The following is a 17,109-nucleotide window of genomic DNA, read 5'->3' as shown; positions in this document are numbered from 1 at the left end:
TTGTGTATCAAAAATGGTCCACCACCCAAATAACATCCAGTTAACTTGACAGAACTGTGGGAGGCATTGGAGTCAACATGGGCCAGCATCCCTGCAACTCAATATTATGAAGGTGTTCCTAATGTTTTGTACAATAAGTGTATGTTGTGGTTGTGCCCAAAACTAAAAGGCTATTGGGATGCTATTTTTAATTAAATACCCCATATAACACAATCTATACTGAACAAAAATATAAACGTGTAAAGTGTTTGTCCCATGTTTCATGAGCTGAAATAAAAGATCCCAGAAATGTTCCATATGCACAAAAAGTGTATTTCTCTCAAATGTTGTGCACAAATTTGTTTACATCCCTGTTAGTGAGCATTTCTCCTTTGCCAAGATAATTCATCTACCTGACCTGACAGGTGTGGAATATCAAGAAGCTGATTAAACAGCATGATCATTATGTAACAGTGTTGCTTCCGTCCCTCTACTCACCCCTACCTGGGCTTGAACCAGGAACCCTCTGCACACGTCGACAACAGTCACCCTCGAAGCACCGTTACACATCGCTCCACAAAAGCCACGGCCCTTGCAGAGCAAAGGAAACAACTACTTCAAGGTCTCAGAATGAGTGACGTCACCGATTGAAACGCTACTAGTACGTACCGCTAACTAGCTAGCCATTTCACACCGGTTACACTTACACAGGTGCACCTTGTGCAGGGGACAATAAAAGGCCACTCTAAAATGTGTCGTTTTGTCACACAACACAATGCCACAGATGTCTCAAGTTTTGAGGGAGCATTCAATTGGCATGCTGACTGCAGGAATGTCCACCAGAGCTGTTGCCAAAGAATTGAATGTTCATTTCTCCACCATGAGCTGCCTCCAACGTTGTTTTAGAGAATTTGGCAGTACATCCAACCGGCCTCACAACCGCAGACCACGTGTAACCTCGCCAGTCCAGGACCTTCACCTGCAGGGTCGTCTGAAACCAGCCACCCGGACAGCTGATGAAACTGTGAGTTTACACAACCAAAGAATTTCTTCACAATCTGTCAGAAACTGTCTCAGGAAAGCTCATCTGCGTGCTCGTCGTCCTCACTAGGGTCTTGACCTGACTGCAGTTCGGGGTCGTAACCAACTTCAGTGGGCAAATGCTCACCTTCTATGGCCACTGGCACGTTGGAGAAGTGTGCTCTTCACGGATGAATCCCAGACAACAAAAACAATTGAATTTAATGTTCATTTCTCTACCATAAGCCGCCTCCAACGTCGTTTTAGAGAATTTGGCAGTACGTCCAACCGGCCTTATAACCGCAGACCACGTGTAACCACGCCAGCCCAGGACCTCCACATCCAGCTTCTTCACCTGCGGGATTGTCTGAGACCAGCCACCCGGACAGTTGATGAAACTGAGGAGTATTTCTGTCTGTAATAAAGCCCTTTTGTGGAGAAAAACTAATTCTGATTGGCTGGCCCTGGCTCCCCAGTGGGTGGGCCTCGCTCCCAAGTGGGTGTGCCTAAGCCCTCCCAGGCCCACCCATGGCTGCGCCCCTGCCCAGTCATGTGAAATCCATAGATTAGGGCCTAATTAATTTATTTCAATTGACTGATTTCCTTATATGAACTGTAACTCAGTAAAATTGTAGAAATTGTCGCATGTTGCGTTTATATTTTTGTTCAGTATGTATGTCCTGATCCACTGATAGCTACCTTTGGGACAAACGCTGGTAGTTCTGGAATAGCAAAGGCGGTATTACTGTTTTTTAAATACCGCCATAAGTGACTATCCAAAAATTGTATACTAATCCATCTTGATACACAAATCAGTTAGTATCTAACTATTTCTGTTGATATTTTACATTGTTTATATGTTGTTTTTTGAAGAAGCTCTTCATATAAATTCATGTACCTTTGTATGACCTTGTGATCAAATAAAATGCATTGGATTTTTTGGGGGATTAAATATTGATATTAAACCTAATGGAATATTTTGCAATAACTAAGATAAATTGGGAACATTACAGAGACTTGCAATATAGCCTAATTGTGTGTCTAGTCTCATTCATGTTCAGTACCAGTAGCAAGTGTAAACGACTAAACTCAACTCCACGATTTACATTGGAGTTGAGCGGCGACTAGTGTGGGCGGACTGGACCTCGTAGGCCACATAAAATCAAGTTTTATCTAAAACTACTGATTTCAGCACCCAAACAATAGCCCGCAGTTACACAGCACAATGTTATGTGTAATTGTGGGTTATTCTTTGGGTGCTGAAATCAGTGACCAGCGAGTACATAAAACATCCTCCATTCAGGCAGCAAAGGCATTGGTTTCCTCCTTATCTACTTTTAATGGCGTGCCTCCGAAAAAAAACTGTCTTTATAAAACACAATTTCCACCACCATGCTAGGGTGGCTATGACAGACGCTTAATGTGTTGTGTACAGCGTTCAGTGAATCAGGTTGCACCAGTCTGTCGTTTACCCCCCTAAAGTCGATGTCCACACCCCTGCGGAAATCTAATTAGCATCATAAAAAAATCCCCATAAAAATCTGGCCGTTTAAACTAGAGATGTCTGTTTTTTGCATTGGATGCGTCTCAATCCACTGCATCCACCGATGTCCGCATCTGCGGTGAAAGGTGACAGAGCTAGAGTGGTGTTTGTCAGACCATGAGACATCCCGAAAATCGGTCTTCTAACAAAATCGTATGTAGCGTCCGAACGGTTTGGCCTACAAACTTTTATGACCCCTCTCACGAATACGATGGTGTTCTCCGTTTTGCTCTACGACCCCCACAAGCGTCTTGGGACTCGTCTAATGTCGGTACAGCCAATCTGCCAACTTCTGTCTGTAGCGTCCGAACAGTTTGGGCTACACACTAATATGACCCCTCTGTGGAAAGTTGAGACTCTCAAGAACATGTACATGTCGGTTTTGCTCTAGGATGCCCACAGGCCTCACAAGACTCGTCTGAAGATCCCGTTACCAGTTGAAAAAATTAATTGAAGTATATATGGAGACCGTTTAGTGCCAAAAATAAGGGGTTAAATACATATGTCAAGCCTCCCGAGTGGCGCAGCGTTCTAAGGCACTGCATCGCAGTGCTTGAGGCGTCACTAAAGCCCCGGGTTCGATCCCAGTCTGTGTCACAGCCGGCCGGGAGACCCATGAGGCGGAGCACAATTGGCCCAGCGTTGTCCGGGTTAGGGGAGGGTTTGGCCGACCGGGATTTCCTTGTCCCATCGTGCTCTAGCGACTCATTGTGGCGGGACGGGCACCTGCAAGCTGACTTTCGACCTTCACCTCTCCCGAGTCCGTAGGGGAGTTGCAGCGATGGGACAAGACTGCAACTACCACTTGGATATCATGAAGATGGGGTAAAAGTACAAAAAATAATATATATATAATACAAACACTGTATGTCCAAAAACAAGAATGATTCCTGATCTTTCTTATATCTCTCAGATATAGGACAGACACTTCAGAACAAACTTCCTTTGTTTTTATTTGGGGGGACTATCTGTTGTTCAATGAAGTGAATCTGTTATTCAATGTGCTTGTATGGGCTAATAGCAGTAAGGCCAAATAAAATGTTTAATCAAATATTTTTTTAATACATTTTTGGAGATACTTCAAGGAACCCTCCCCTCCCCTGGCTTATACAGGGTTTAGACTCTTATGGGTTACCCCTGCTGTACACAACGTCCAGAAGTAGAAGGCTAGCCGCCATAGCATGGTGGTGGAAAATTGTGTTTTATTAAGACAGTATGTTTTATTTTCGGCGGCCCCCTATTTAATCGAGTTAAGGAGAAAACAGACACATTTGCAGCCTGATAGGAGGATGTATTATGTATGAACCTGTCGCCTGGTGACACAAGTGTATTACCAACTGGGGTGATTGCTTTGACACTTAGAGGTAATACATGACGTCAGGAAGAACTACGCCCTCTAGGGGTGTCGGCGCTATAGCAAGTTTATTATTTGATTCGAATTTCATTACTGCGGTTTCTTTTTTACATTGAGCATGCAAAATTAGAATCTACACAGATGCTGACATTTGGCAGATGAAGGAGAATGTGTTTATAGATGTCTCCTTCATCTTCCGAATGATTTAGAATTTGTTGGTTTCTAAATCAAGTTTTAATAAATCCTATTTGACCTTGGGAAATAGTTGCACTATAAGCCCTAGCATATAAGTGCTTTCAAGACAACTCGGAACTCGGAAACTCAGAAATGTCTGACTTGGAAATTTGTTGTAGAAAGATAGTTTCCCACTTGGAAAGTATCATAATTAACCAATAGGATGCTCTACGCAAATAACTTAAGTGAATTTTAACTAGGAGGTTCCGAGTTTTCCGAATTGTCAGGAATGCACCACATGTATTTACCAAGATAGACGCACATTTCAATGACACTTGTTTTCCACACGGTGGCGACATTGTCCCATTTATGTGAAGTTGTGTAGCATTACTGGTGTGTTCTGTGCAATGATTGATGCAATGAAACATTAAGCATAATATAAGCAGCGTATGAAAAAATACTCACTGAAGAGACAAAAAGGCCAATTATTGTGCACAACAGATTTAATTTTTCCATAGTCAAAAACAAAACATCTAACACCTACTATTAAAAAATAAATACAAGTGATGTTTCTGTTAGAAAAATGTAGCCCTTCATGTTGTACACATGACACACTCACACAAACAGTCTAATTTCAATGGATGGACACTTCCATTGAAAACTCAAGAAACGACCATTGCTATCTTCATAGAATCTCATACAGATGCTACATAACCTTCTTTAGAAAAAAAATCAACACTGCGCCCAGTCCTAATATGGCCTAAACCGTTTAAATATAATTTCAGGAAAACTGAGCCTGTGCCCATACATGCAGCTTCTTAGGTATGCAACACACACACACACACACACACACACACACACCTCTCAGCTGCTTTTGACTCTCTCCGATAATAACCATATACACTACATTACCAAAAGTATGTGGAGTGCGTCCCCCCTTTGCTGCTATAACAGCCTCCACTCTTCTGGGAAGGCTTTCCACTAGATGTTGGAACATTGCTGTGGGGACTTGCTTCCATTCAGCCACAAGAGCATTAGTGAGGTCAGGCACTGATGTTGGGCGATTACGCCTGGCTCGCAGTCGGCGTTCCAGTTCATCCCAAAGGTTTTCGATGGGGTTGAGGTCAGGGCTCTGTGCAGGCCAGTCAAGTTCTTCCACACCGATCACGACAAACCATTTCTGTATGGACCTCGCTTTGTGCACGGGGGCATTGTCATGCTGAAACAGGAAAGGGCCTTCCCCAAACTGTTGCCATAAAGTTGGAAGCACAGAATCATCTAGAATGTCATTGTATGCTGTAGTATTAAGATTTCCCTTCACTGGAACTAAGGGGCCTAGCCCGAACCATGACAAACAGCCCCAGACCATTATTCCTCATCCACCAAACTTTACAGTTGGCACTATGCATTGGGGCAGGTAGCGTTCTCCTGGCATCCACCAAAGCCAGATTAGTCCGTCAGATTGCCAGATGGTGAAGCGTGATTCATCACTCCAGAGAACGCATTTCCACTGCTCCAGAGTCCAATGATGGCGAGCTTTACACCACTCCAGACAACGCTTGGCATTGCGCATGGGGCAGCTCTAGCAGGGTAGAAGTTTGACGAACTGACTTGTTGGAAAGGTGGCATCCTATGATGGTGCCATGTTGAAAGTCCCTGAGCTCTTCAGTAAGGCCATTCTACTGCCAATGTAAGTCTATGGAGATTGCATGGCTGTGTGCTCGATTTTATACACCTGTCAGCAACGGGTGTGGCTGAAATAGCCAAATCAACTAATTTGAAGGGATGTCCACATACTTTTGTATATATAGTGTACACACAGGTAAATCAATTACAGCTACACATAATCACACCAGTGCAATTAAACCCTGACCTGCAAAAGCATGCAAATGAATGATGCACGTACGTATATACAGTACAGGTACTCATTTTCAGTGCAAACATTGTCACAGGGTGTCTGTAATCATAGGACACGTTTACCACATTCTCAAACAATAAAAATATCTTGCACAATTCAGACATTGCTTTGACATTTCCAGAAAGTATTATGTTTGTTTGAGTGGTAGGATGCCAATACATAGTATGCTCTGGATGTCTCCTACCTTGTCTGGGTATATACATTCTATGTGAGGTATTCTAGTCTAGCTGCATTATGATCTGGGGAGCTCAGTACCACACCTGGTGGTGTGGTGATAATTGTGTGTGTAATTTTGACCAGAGCTGTGGAAGTAAAGTAGCTGCTCTACTTCTCTAAATTCATTAACAAACCCTCTTCTTCCTCCTCTTCCTCTTCCTCCTTTCTCTCAATAAGAACATTGTGACAGAACTGGAGTGTTCTGATAGGTGATAAAGATGTACGTCTTGTACAGGACCAAAGGTCAGTCCTAGCAGCTAAAGCACAGGAGTCACATAAACCTCATAAGAAAATCAGCTCAGTAAAGCAGAAGGCCTCAGTTTGTTTTCCAGCTGTTTACATTGAAGTCTTCTTCTCCATATTCCTATTATTTCCCCTGAGGTGTGACTGTGAGGCTCTTATGGCTCTGACATAGGTGGGGAGGAACTGCTCCGGGGTGAAGTTTCCCCAGGTATAGATCTAGGATCAGGTTCCCCTTCCTCAATCCTAACCTTAGCCATTAGTGGGGAAAATGCGAAACTGACCCAAGATCAGCGCCTAGGGGCAACTTCACCCTACACTGGAGGGAGTCCACTGGGTCACATGATGGTGCAGCGGTTCCTCTGTAGCGCCCCTTGTAGGCGGATCCCGGGGGTGTGGTTCTGTTTCATGCCGCGTGCCACAGCGATGCCCAGCAGCTCTTTGAAGAGCAGGACCACGTGCCAGTTGAACTTGGCCGAGCACTCCACATAGCCACACTTCCAGGTCTTCTTGACCAGCACAGAGACAGCCCTGCGAGGGGTGAAGCGCTGGCGCTGCAGGTCCCTCTTACTGCCCACCACCAGGATGGGAACCTCACTGCTGCTGCCCTCCCTACAGGGATGGAGATAGAGAGCAGAAGGATAAAGGTGAGAAAGAATTGCAATCAAATGAGCTACAGAGGACCTACAGAGGACCTACAGAGGACCTACAGAGGACCTACAGAGGACCTACAAGAAAGCTCAATTTAACTTTAGGATTTATACATTTGAGATGAACCTGCATCTAATTGAGATGTGATGATGACTTATGGTGGACAGACCTTAACACATCCATATAAACACAGTCTGAACTACTTGCACTGAGAGGTTTAAATTCAACTTGGTAATGAGGCTGTGAGGTGAAAAAAAAAACATTAATCCCAACATCAAGCAGGCTGCTATCCTCTCAAATACCCACTCAGGCCTGAAGGTCTCAGGAGCAGCAGGTTAGAGGATAGTGTTTGTTTGTGTGTGTGTGTGTGTGTGTGTGTGTGTGTGTGTGTGTGTGTGTGTGTGTGTGTGTGTGTGTTGTCAGAGTTTTAATTACATCAAAGGATGGGCTTTTGGGCAGGAAGCAACCACAGCCAGAAAACTGACGAGACAGGGATTATTCTGGGTGAGGTATATTGTGTGTCCGTGTGAGTGTGTGTGTGTGTGTTCCTGTGTGTTTGTTTTGGAGTGGGTGGAGTAAGCAGCAGCAGAAAGACAGGGACAATTCCTCCCAGGCATCTTCCGCCCTGCTAGGCCACACAAATCTCAATAACCTGAGCCTGGATGTCACCTCCATTACTCTGATTTTATTCATCAGGACACGTATCCATCCATCCCTCTATCCTCCATATCTCCCTCACCATGTCCTTATGCTTTCCTCCCTCTCATCCCTCTCTCATATCTATCAGTCTGTTATCGCTCCCTCATGTCCCTTTCCTACTCTCGTTTTCACTCTATTTACCCTCTCTATCCCTTTCTGCTCTAAATAATGCATGTCCTGTCATAAACAGACAGCTCTGCTACAGGCCAGCCAGTCAGCCACCCAGCCAGCCAGCCACCCAGTCAGCCAGCTAGCCAGTCAGCCCCCCAGCCAGCCAGCTAGCCAATCAGCCAGCCAGCCAGCTAGAAAGCCAGCCAGTTAACCACCCACCCAGCCAACCAGCCAGCCAGCCAGCCAGCTCCCCACCCAGCTAGCTAGCCAACCAGTCAGCCACCCAGCCAGTCAGCCACCCACCCAGCAAAGCCAGTCAGCCCCCCACCCAGCCAGCCAGTGAGCCAGCCACACACCCAGCCAGTCAGACCATCAAGGACAGATCAGGACAGATCAGGACAGCCTCGTAGAACATTCAACCTTTCTCACCTGGAGCTCAGGAGAAGCACAGTGGAAGGAATGGTGCTCACGTCACAGAGCTGCAAAGAGGTGAACCTCTTTAGAGCTCAACAAATGAGGGCCACCCATTCCCCCTATCAATTTGCAAATGTATGCAGGTGCAGATGCCAGCAGTTGGAATGACAGGAGATCTTTTGTCCAATTCTCTTTTACATCATCAGGACGTCACTCGCCTTGTACTCACCCTCGCCCATCAATGCCAGAATCAAATGTCACCTCATTAGTGAGCTGTCAGAATGTTGGGCAGGGGGAGACTCCTGAATTAAAACCACAAGTGGCTCATTTGTCACTGTTTTCACACAGATTGAATGTGTAATTGTATTGATGTATATGACAGAGTGATTGCATGCTGTCATTAATGAGGTCTCGTATTAATGTAAGGACACAGTGGTGGTAAAAGCAGATCAGCTGGATGTTTCATATATGACTGCTGGTCGTCTGTGGCGGTTAATGGCTCTCTCCACATGTGTTTTACCTAACTGGTCCATGTGTGTCACGGTGTTGTGGCGTCCCCCTACCTGTGCTCCACGATCTGCTGGCGGATCATCTTGACGTACTCAAAGCTCTCCACACAGCAGATGTCATACACCAGGATGTAAGCATTGGCATTACGCACCCCTCTGCAGCGCAGGTCCAGCCACTCCTGACAGAGAGAGACAGACAGATTGTGGGGAAACATGAGTGATCCCTAAACAAACAACTACATCACTATAAGTATGAAAAAAATTAAAAATTAAATAAAATGTATGCACTCACTAACTGTAAGTCGCTCTGGATAAGAGCGTCTGCTAAATGACTAAAATGTAAATGTAAATCACTCACTACAGACACACAAAGGTCAAATGATAGGAAGGATATTGAAGACATATTTTTTCACTTGCCACTGCCTTGACAAGTGAAACAGATTTATATAATGAGTTATATCTCAAGAACCAAAATAAAATCTTCAAATGGCATTTGTTAAGCTCCCTAAAACAGCGAGGCTTGTGAGGATAGTCCATAATGCTTATAGCTGCTATCTAGGGAGTTCTTTGACCAGGTTTTTTAACAGAAGTAGCCACAGAGGATGACGATCAATTATTCAACAGCTCTCAGGATGTTTTGCTCTCTTCACTAGATTGAAATTGAAATTGTGTGGTGTCAAATAGACATCTCTGAGTCAGATAGATAACCCGAGTGGCGCAGCGGACTAAGGCACTGCATCTCAATGCTTGAGGTGTCACTACAGACCCCCTGGTTAGATTCCAGGCTGTATCACAACCGGCCGTGATTGGGAGTCCCATAGGGCGGCGCAATAATTGGACCAGCGTTGTCCGGGTTTGGCCGGTGTAGGCCGTCATTGTAAATAAGAATTTGTTCTTAACTGACTTGCCTAGTTAAATAAAAAAATTAAAAATAGATAGTCCTGGTGTAAACCAGACTGAAGCCATAAAACATGTCGTCTGACTCTGCCTGCTTTGTGCACAATGCAGGCCTAGCACACTGCTCTGGTCTTCATGTGGCTGAGGCAAGAAACAGAGAAACAAAGCCCTGGCCGAGCAGGAATAGGGCCAGTCTCCTGTCAAGTGCAACACTAGAAACACACTGGACCCACGGCGCTACACTGTTGAGCCCTGCTGTACGCACTGATTTGCTAACAATATTTAAAACACGTAGCACAATGGGAGTGATTAGCTACAGCCATTGAGGCAATTGCTTCAGCCATAACACAGTGACCGAATCTCCTCCCTCCCGCTCTCTCTGTCTCTCGCTCTCTCACACACACTCTCATCCTCTCATTCTCTCTCTATGTCGCCAGCTCTACCTGTGTGAGCTGAATCTATAAGTGGTTCTGCTAGCTGAGGGAGGGAGAAGGAGAGATGGAGAAAGAGGGGGGAGGGAGAGAGAAAGGGAAGAGTGTGATTGGAGAGGGAGGTATGGAGGGAGAAAAGAGAAGTAGAGAGATTAACGAGCAGCAGGTGGATGGGAAGGGTAGAGCGATGGATCAACAAACAGGGTGTGAATATAACCCTTGGACTGAGACCCACCAGGCTGACAGGGAGTGGGTGAGGTGGCACAATGCACAATCAATCCCCTTCACTCACCCCCAACACAAGCTTACTAAACAGACTGTAAGAAATTAATACGGCAAGGAGATCTGAATATAATTTCAGTAATGAGAATCAACAGGATAACACTGGAGGAGTAATCTAAATGTATCCTGTATTATGTAGATAAGTCTAAACAGGGAGTTTGTCAATAAGTCATTTTGGTGGGGAATCGGATGCAGTAATGGGGCAGAATCTGAGAGCAGATGATGATCAATGTAAGCTGTAATGATGGCAATGGTAACATATCCATGTCGACAAGGAATAATTGCCTTCATCTAATTTAGAGAGATTTGCAGCACTAGTGAGTTTGTGTGTGTGTGTGTGTTTAACTATACTTGTGGGGACCAGAAGTCCCCACAGGAATAGTAAAGAAACACATTTATTTGACCAACAGGGGACATTTTGTTAATCCCCACAAGGTCAAATGCTATTTCCAGTGGGTTTAGGGTTAAGGTTAGAATTAGTTTTAGGTTTAGAATTAGGTTTAGGGTTAGGGTAAGGGTTAGGGAAAATTTGAATGGGACTGAATTGTGTGTCCCCACAAGGTTAATTATACAAGAATGTGTGTGTGTGTGTGTGTGTGTGTGTGTGTGTGTGTGTGTGTGTGTGTGTGTGTGTGTGTGTGTGTGTGTGTGTGTGTGTGTGTGTGTGTGTGTGTATGTATGTATGTGTGTGATTTTGTTATTTTATTTGGATCCAAATTATCTGTTGCAAAAGCAGTAGCTACTCTTCCTGGGGTCCACACAAAACATGAAACATGACATAATACAGAACATTAATAGACAAGAACAGCTCAAGGACAAAACAACTACATGTGTGTGTGAGGGAGAGAGAGAGGGAGAGTCTCACACAGAAAGATAATGAGGGCGATCAGCCGTGGAGGCAAACACTGTAGCACTGAGATCATTACACACAAAGGTGGGAGTGAGAGAATGAGGAGGAGGGGAGGGAGGCCAAAATATAGACAGAACATAATGGTTGACAGTGAAAAGAATGCAGCAAGTAGGGATATTAAATTCTATACATTTTTGCTGTTATTGCCCCTTTTCTCCTTGCAGATGGATTCAATCTGTTTCCAGGAGGAATCCAGGGGTGTAGGGATCATAGATGACACATCATCAGCATTCCTCTACCATCTCTCCTCTTTCTGCCTCAGTCTTTTCTGCCTCCCACCCACCCCCCATTATTTTTACATGAATTATATTTCCATACCTGTGTTCCTCTCCTGCTTCTTCTTACATCATTCTTAACTGGATGACTTTGTCATCCTAAATGCAAGATTTGGCCATAGTAGACAATATGCAGTATAACGCTACATGACAACATCCCTCCCTATCTAGGTCCTTTAAATGCACCCCCATTTCTCTGTGGGCTAAAAATAGAGTCTTGCATCCTCGCTTCATATCTCTTTGTCATCCAAGTCCTCTTTTTTTATGTGGAGGTGGAGCTCTGTACACAGAAACAATGGCAACACTGCAGCTTGCAACCTCACTCTACCACCTTCTCACACCTGTAGGACAGAGTATAAGATAACACTAAAGAGAGAGACAGAAAAGAGGCAGTGGAAAGGAGCTTCATGACTGGAGTGATATAAAGTGTGTGTGTGTGTGTGTGCATGTGTGTGTGTGGGGCTCTCCAACCCTATTCCAGGAGAGCTACTGTCCTGTAGGTCCTATCTAGCACACCTGATTCTAATAATTAGCTGCTTGATAAGCTGAGTAGTTACAACTGGGGGTAGCTCTCCAGGAACAGGGTTGGAGAGCCCTGGTATAGTGCTTTCTCCAGTTGGTCCTTTGAAACCTCTGCAAAAAGACAGCAGCTCAGCCCGGTCCCTTCAAGTGCCAAACTGAGCAGGTTTCCCTGACAACCCAGGTCCTTAGTCACTTTTTACCAGGCCCTGATAGAGCTGGCATCCCACTGCTCCCAATGATAGCAGGCTAATGGTGTCAGATTAATATTTATACACCAGAGAGTAGAGAACATGGTCATGAATGGGAATGGATGATAACTGGAGACATACCTCAAACACTGTTCAAATGTTAATAAAACATATTCTGTCCCTTTGGGATTGAGCTTCTCATTATTATTGATGTACTGTACAGAAGGGAGACCCACATTACACCTGAGAGTGTTCGCAGTGTTTATTATTAACATTGGGGTTCCACTGGGCATTGATCTGTCCTGATGATAGCGCCCGCCTTTTAACACACACACACACACACACACATATCTCTGACAGCTCTGCCAGTGTGTGTGACAGAGCCTATCTGCAGAGGCTGACAAAGGGCCAAGAGAGCGTATCCAGAATAAATACAAAATGTTTGATTCATCTGATGCAATGAACAGTAAAAGTGATCAATTTTATTCCATATATACGTTATCATAGTAGGAGAGAGATAAGCAAATGGAAACAGAGAGCAGAGAAAGACAAAGACAGAGAGAGAGAGAGAACATTATGTGTGGGAGGAAGTCATGGTGATATGATACACTATCAGAAGATGGGGAAAAAAAGAATGGGGAAAAATTGGAATTGGATCCATTGTCACTATCAGGTAAGTCCATCTGGTCATCAAATCCTATCGACAAACTGTGACAGATGCTCTGGGAATGCAAACAGCAACACATTAACACAGACAGCAGCCCCGCCAGCACATAAATGATTATTACCACCAGAGTCCCCCAAGGTAAATAATGTAGTGGCGTCTGCCCTTGCTGCCTAAAGAGACCTAAAGAAGCACATCCTGAGTCTAAATGATGCACCAAAGCCAAAGTACAAGTACAGTACTACAACCTTTACAACACGCAATTACCTAACAGAAACCTAGCCACATTGCATAAGCATGGAGGAGTACTGACTTCATCATCTTCCTCCCCACCCAGGTACCATGTAGGGGAAGAGGAACCTCATTTAAAGAATCTGGCTTTCTATGGTGGCCATTAGACTCTGCTGCAGCAGCTCCGCTCTCGTCTCTATTAGTCTCTTTATTCCCTCTAGTCCTTCAGCAGGGCACTGTGCTTTAATCCAATCAGCTTCAAATACAATAAGAGTACATCTCAATCAGGTCGTTGTGTCTGTTCTGTTCTGGCCCTGTTCCAGAGCGCTCTGTCCTGTGACCCTGACCCAGCCAGCCTCCCCTCTGAAGCCCACCATGGGCCAGCTGCTGGCTCATTGAATATGGAAGGAAAAAAGGAGAGGAGAGTGCTTGCTCAGAGTGGAGAGCGGGAATGCCTCACCACCCCTGTCACAGCCAGTAAAGAATGACTAGCCAGCATGGGTCAGAGGCTGGAATACAGAACAGAACACAGAGGACAGGAGGAGAGATGGTAAGGCTGCTGCTCTCAGAGCCATTCCTGAGGAAATTAACCATCATCAATCTGCCTGATAGCAGTGCTCTTGTTGCACTCAACAAATGCTTTTCCCTGGCTATATCTAAGCCAAAGTACTGGTAGAGATGTCTCGGTCTGTGTTGGTTAAAAACTGTATACAGATGTCTTAAACTAGACACCCTGAAGAGGTTGAGGCTGTTATGTACGTATCTCAATTCCTACCATTTCAACAGAGGCCAGATATTCGAAATGTATAAAACTGTTGACTGATATTACTAATCTATAGGCAGACATAATGAATTATGTTGCTGTAATGTGTGAACTGGAGCAACAATGCTCATGTAGCATTATGACACCATAGGAGTCAGAGAACAGATGTGCACTTTACACGTTTTTATGTGAAGAGGTGCCTGGGGGGATTTACTGTCTAACACAGGCACACAAACACACACACAAACACACACACACTCTCAACCTCCCAGCCTCTATAATGTGATCCATCCGGTCTTCTCCATGCTGTTTGCACTTGCCAAACTGTGTGCTCTAATGTGGGTTAGAGCCATTTAGCTAAAGAAAGAGCAAACTAAATCAGATTGCTTGTGTTGCTGCGCTCCCCGGATTGGAGAAAATAAGCGCACTGCAGACCTCTTAACACATACTAAGCGATTGATGTCATATTCTCCTCTTTGCTTTCTCTCTCCTAGTCACTTCTAGAATCCTGAATTCTCCCCTGCCCTCCTGCTGGCTCTAACTGGCTGTGCCTGGCTGGGTTGAGGCTGTTCACTCCTCAGTGTGTAGGATCTTAGACTATGTTTCCAGGAAGCACAGTGGATGCCCATGTAACAGTGTTGCTTCCGTCCCTCCCCTCGCCACTACCTGGGCTTGAACCAGGGACACTATGCACACATCGACAACAGTCACCCTCGAAGCACCGTTACCCGTCGCTCGTCAAAAGCCGCGGCCCTTGCAGAACAAGGGAAACAACTACTTCAAGGTCTCAAAGCGAGTGACGTCACCGATTTAAACGCTACTAGCGCGCACCGCCAACTAGCTAGCCATTTCACACCAGTTACACCCACTTCAGTGGGCTTTCTGGTCGGCTGCACTCTCTCCTCCATGGCCTGATCTCATTTTCTCAGTGTCAGCTCCCCTGTGTAGAAAAATACAGTTATTGCTGTGGAGGCGACGGCCGCGAAGCGTTCCCTCACTAAATAACGAATAGCAACTATCAGTAAGATCAGTGCTTCACGCCAGTCTCAGCCAGCTCCGTAGTAACCTTGGAGATCCCATCTAGAGCCCCAGCAGGCAGCACCAGGGAGGGAACAACAGACAGGCTTCCTGAGGACCAGTGAGGAGGTCAAGAGAGGTATTTCATTAGACATTCAGCAACACCCTTAAGCACGCATACAATCACGTACATACACACACTCTTTTATAATATATGCGTGTATATGTCACTCATCTAAGGTGAGGAGAGTCAAGGAGATACAGAGAGCAGGAGACTGGTGCAAGTCATGTCTGAGAGCAGAACAGCTTTGAGAAAATAGATTGAGCAAACCCCTGGCAGTCAATGGAAAAAGTGCTCAATTGAAACTATGGTGTTTCATCTGACATTCCCTGCTATTGCCAGGAGCATATTGATGGAGTTATAGCTTATAAGGTCACTAAGTGAAGCTCCAAGTCTGCTTTTGCTCACTTAATACATTGGTGATTATGTTGGAGCATGCTGTTTTTAGCAGCAGTAAGTTAAACCATTTGCCATCTATAGTTGATGATTCAATGTGGAATTGTAGCACTTATGGGCTGTGATGGGCTGTGAATCTGTGTGCCAGATCTAACAAAGTCAAAGCACTTGTACTTCCAGTTCCATCCTCTGATAAGAGCACACATCACTCCCCTCAGGCCTGCCAGGAGCCAGGCAGACAGTCTCCATCACCCTGGCCAGGCTCATGTGCCCTGAGGCTGGGCAGCTTGGTGCACTCTGGTAGGGGGTCTAGAAGCAAATAGCCTATAATGACTTACTTACGAAGTCATAGAAGCAGAACATATGGATACATTCAATATTACATAAACATCCTTCCTTGTGCCTGAGGGTGGTAAGGCAATGCCATGTAGTGGGGAGTCGAGAGAGAATGTGTGCGTGTGCTTGTGTGTTTTAAAACACCAAATACATTATGTAGCCTATAGCCTAGGCTTGCCACTGAAGTCATAAATCAAGTTTCCATAGCAACTACTGCTCTAAGTGGCATCGGATTATGACAAAAAAATTAAAAGGATGTGTTTACTTTGAAGAACCGCGCGAGCTGTCAGTGCATTTATGGATGGTAACCTAATGTCTCCGCGCTCTAACTATTTCAGAGGGACTTGACGCCCACATTTAGTTTAATTTTGAGAACTGTTTGTGAAAACCTATAGGATAGGTTCTGACAAAGGATAAGTCAAAGACAATGACGCTAACACTTATAGAATGCTATTCCCTTTCCTAAATGAAAAAAATCGAAACCCAAATGGTTACTTTCTATCTTACCTGGCTCGAGCTGGAGGGGAACGACGAAATTGGCGGGACATCCAAAATCTTCAGGTCGTACATGTTACCGTTCAAAATCACAGAGGGTCTGTACACATACCTGGCTCTGGTTGGAGTGTAAACCTCTGAGAAGTCATTATAAATAAATTGACGGATTATGGAAGTTTTCCCGACTCCGGGAGCTCCGATAACGGCGATACTTAGCGTCTCCACCATTCCTGGAACATCAGCACCATGAACAGCGACAACAAACCAATTTGCAACTCCTCAAAGATGATCCTCGCAGCTGTTTTGTTTCCTGTGAATATTGCTGCTGCTGTCCGGACACAGGTCAAAGTCCACAGTTCTTTTAACTCTAAGTAAACACTCTCTTCATTAGGCAACTGCTGGCTGCTGCCCAAAAAATGTAAACGGCATTAGTTAAACCTTATTTAGGAAAAGATAGATCGAAACAGTCCTCCGTCTTCAACAGACCGCAGTAAATTTGTTTTTATTCAGAGTTTGCTCGTCAATAGCTCTCGGACGGAAGGTCCTAGGATGATGAGAGTGATATATCTAGGATCAGATTATGGCAGAGAGAAATGTACACCTTTTGTTTTTACCGATAGTCGAACTCTTCCCTTAACAGAGCCAAAAAGGAGGCAATATGCTGTTTTCTTGCGCTCCGGTAGTTTAGGGACCGTCACAAAAGTGCAATACCGGTGATTGTGTTTAAGCTAACAACAAAAAAAAATGTTTTGCATTCACATTTAGGAGGGTTAGACCTATATGAAGATTGCACACACTTCATATCTGAAGGCA

At 44.8% G+C, this 17,109-nt stretch overlaps 1 protein-coding gene across 1 annotated transcript; it reads right to left on the bottom strand.

Annotated features, from left to right (window-relative positions):
* Positions 1-5,813: 5,813 nt before the first annotated feature.
* LOC121584184 (ras-like protein family member 10B) lies at positions 5,814-16,916 on the bottom strand. Its single transcript, XM_041900019.1, has 3 exons — positions 16,309-16,916; positions 8,883-9,007; positions 5,814-7,056 (listed from the first exon to the last, which is right to left on the bottom strand). Exons 1-3 carry the CDS (start codon positions 16,522-16,524, stop codon positions 6,783-6,785), a joined length of 615 nt encoding a protein of 204 aa, XP_041755953.1. The 5' UTR covers positions 16,525-16,916; the 3' UTR covers positions 5,814-6,782.
* Between the last annotated feature and the right edge of the window lie 193 nt (positions 16,917-17,109).

The sequence above is a fragment of the Coregonus clupeaformis genome, chromosome 16 (genome assembly GCF_020615455.1).
Source record: "Coregonus clupeaformis isolate EN_2021a chromosome 16, ASM2061545v1, whole genome shotgun sequence".
In the NCBI taxonomy this organism is placed as follows: domain Eukaryota; kingdom Metazoa; phylum Chordata; class Actinopteri; order Salmoniformes; family Salmonidae; genus Coregonus; species Coregonus clupeaformis.
The sequence above is the reverse complement of the archived record's forward strand: the minus strand, read 5'-3'. Positions and strand labels throughout refer to the sequence as shown.

Excerpts from the sequence above, each read along its gene's own strand:
- LOC121584184 (XM_041900019.1), bottom strand. The coding sequence starts at position 16,524 with ATGGTGGAGACGCTAAGTATCGCCGTTATCGGAGCTCCCGGAGTCGGG. Across the intron at positions 9,008-16,308 it reads TCCCCTCCAGCTCGAGCCAG|GAGTGGCTGGACCTGCGCTG; the intron begins GTAAGATAGAAA and ends TCTCTCTGTCAG. Across the intron at positions 7,057-8,882 it reads CAGCAGATCGTGGAGCACAG|GGAGGGCAGCAGCAGTGAGG; the intron begins GTAGGGGGACGC and ends CCATCCCTGTAG.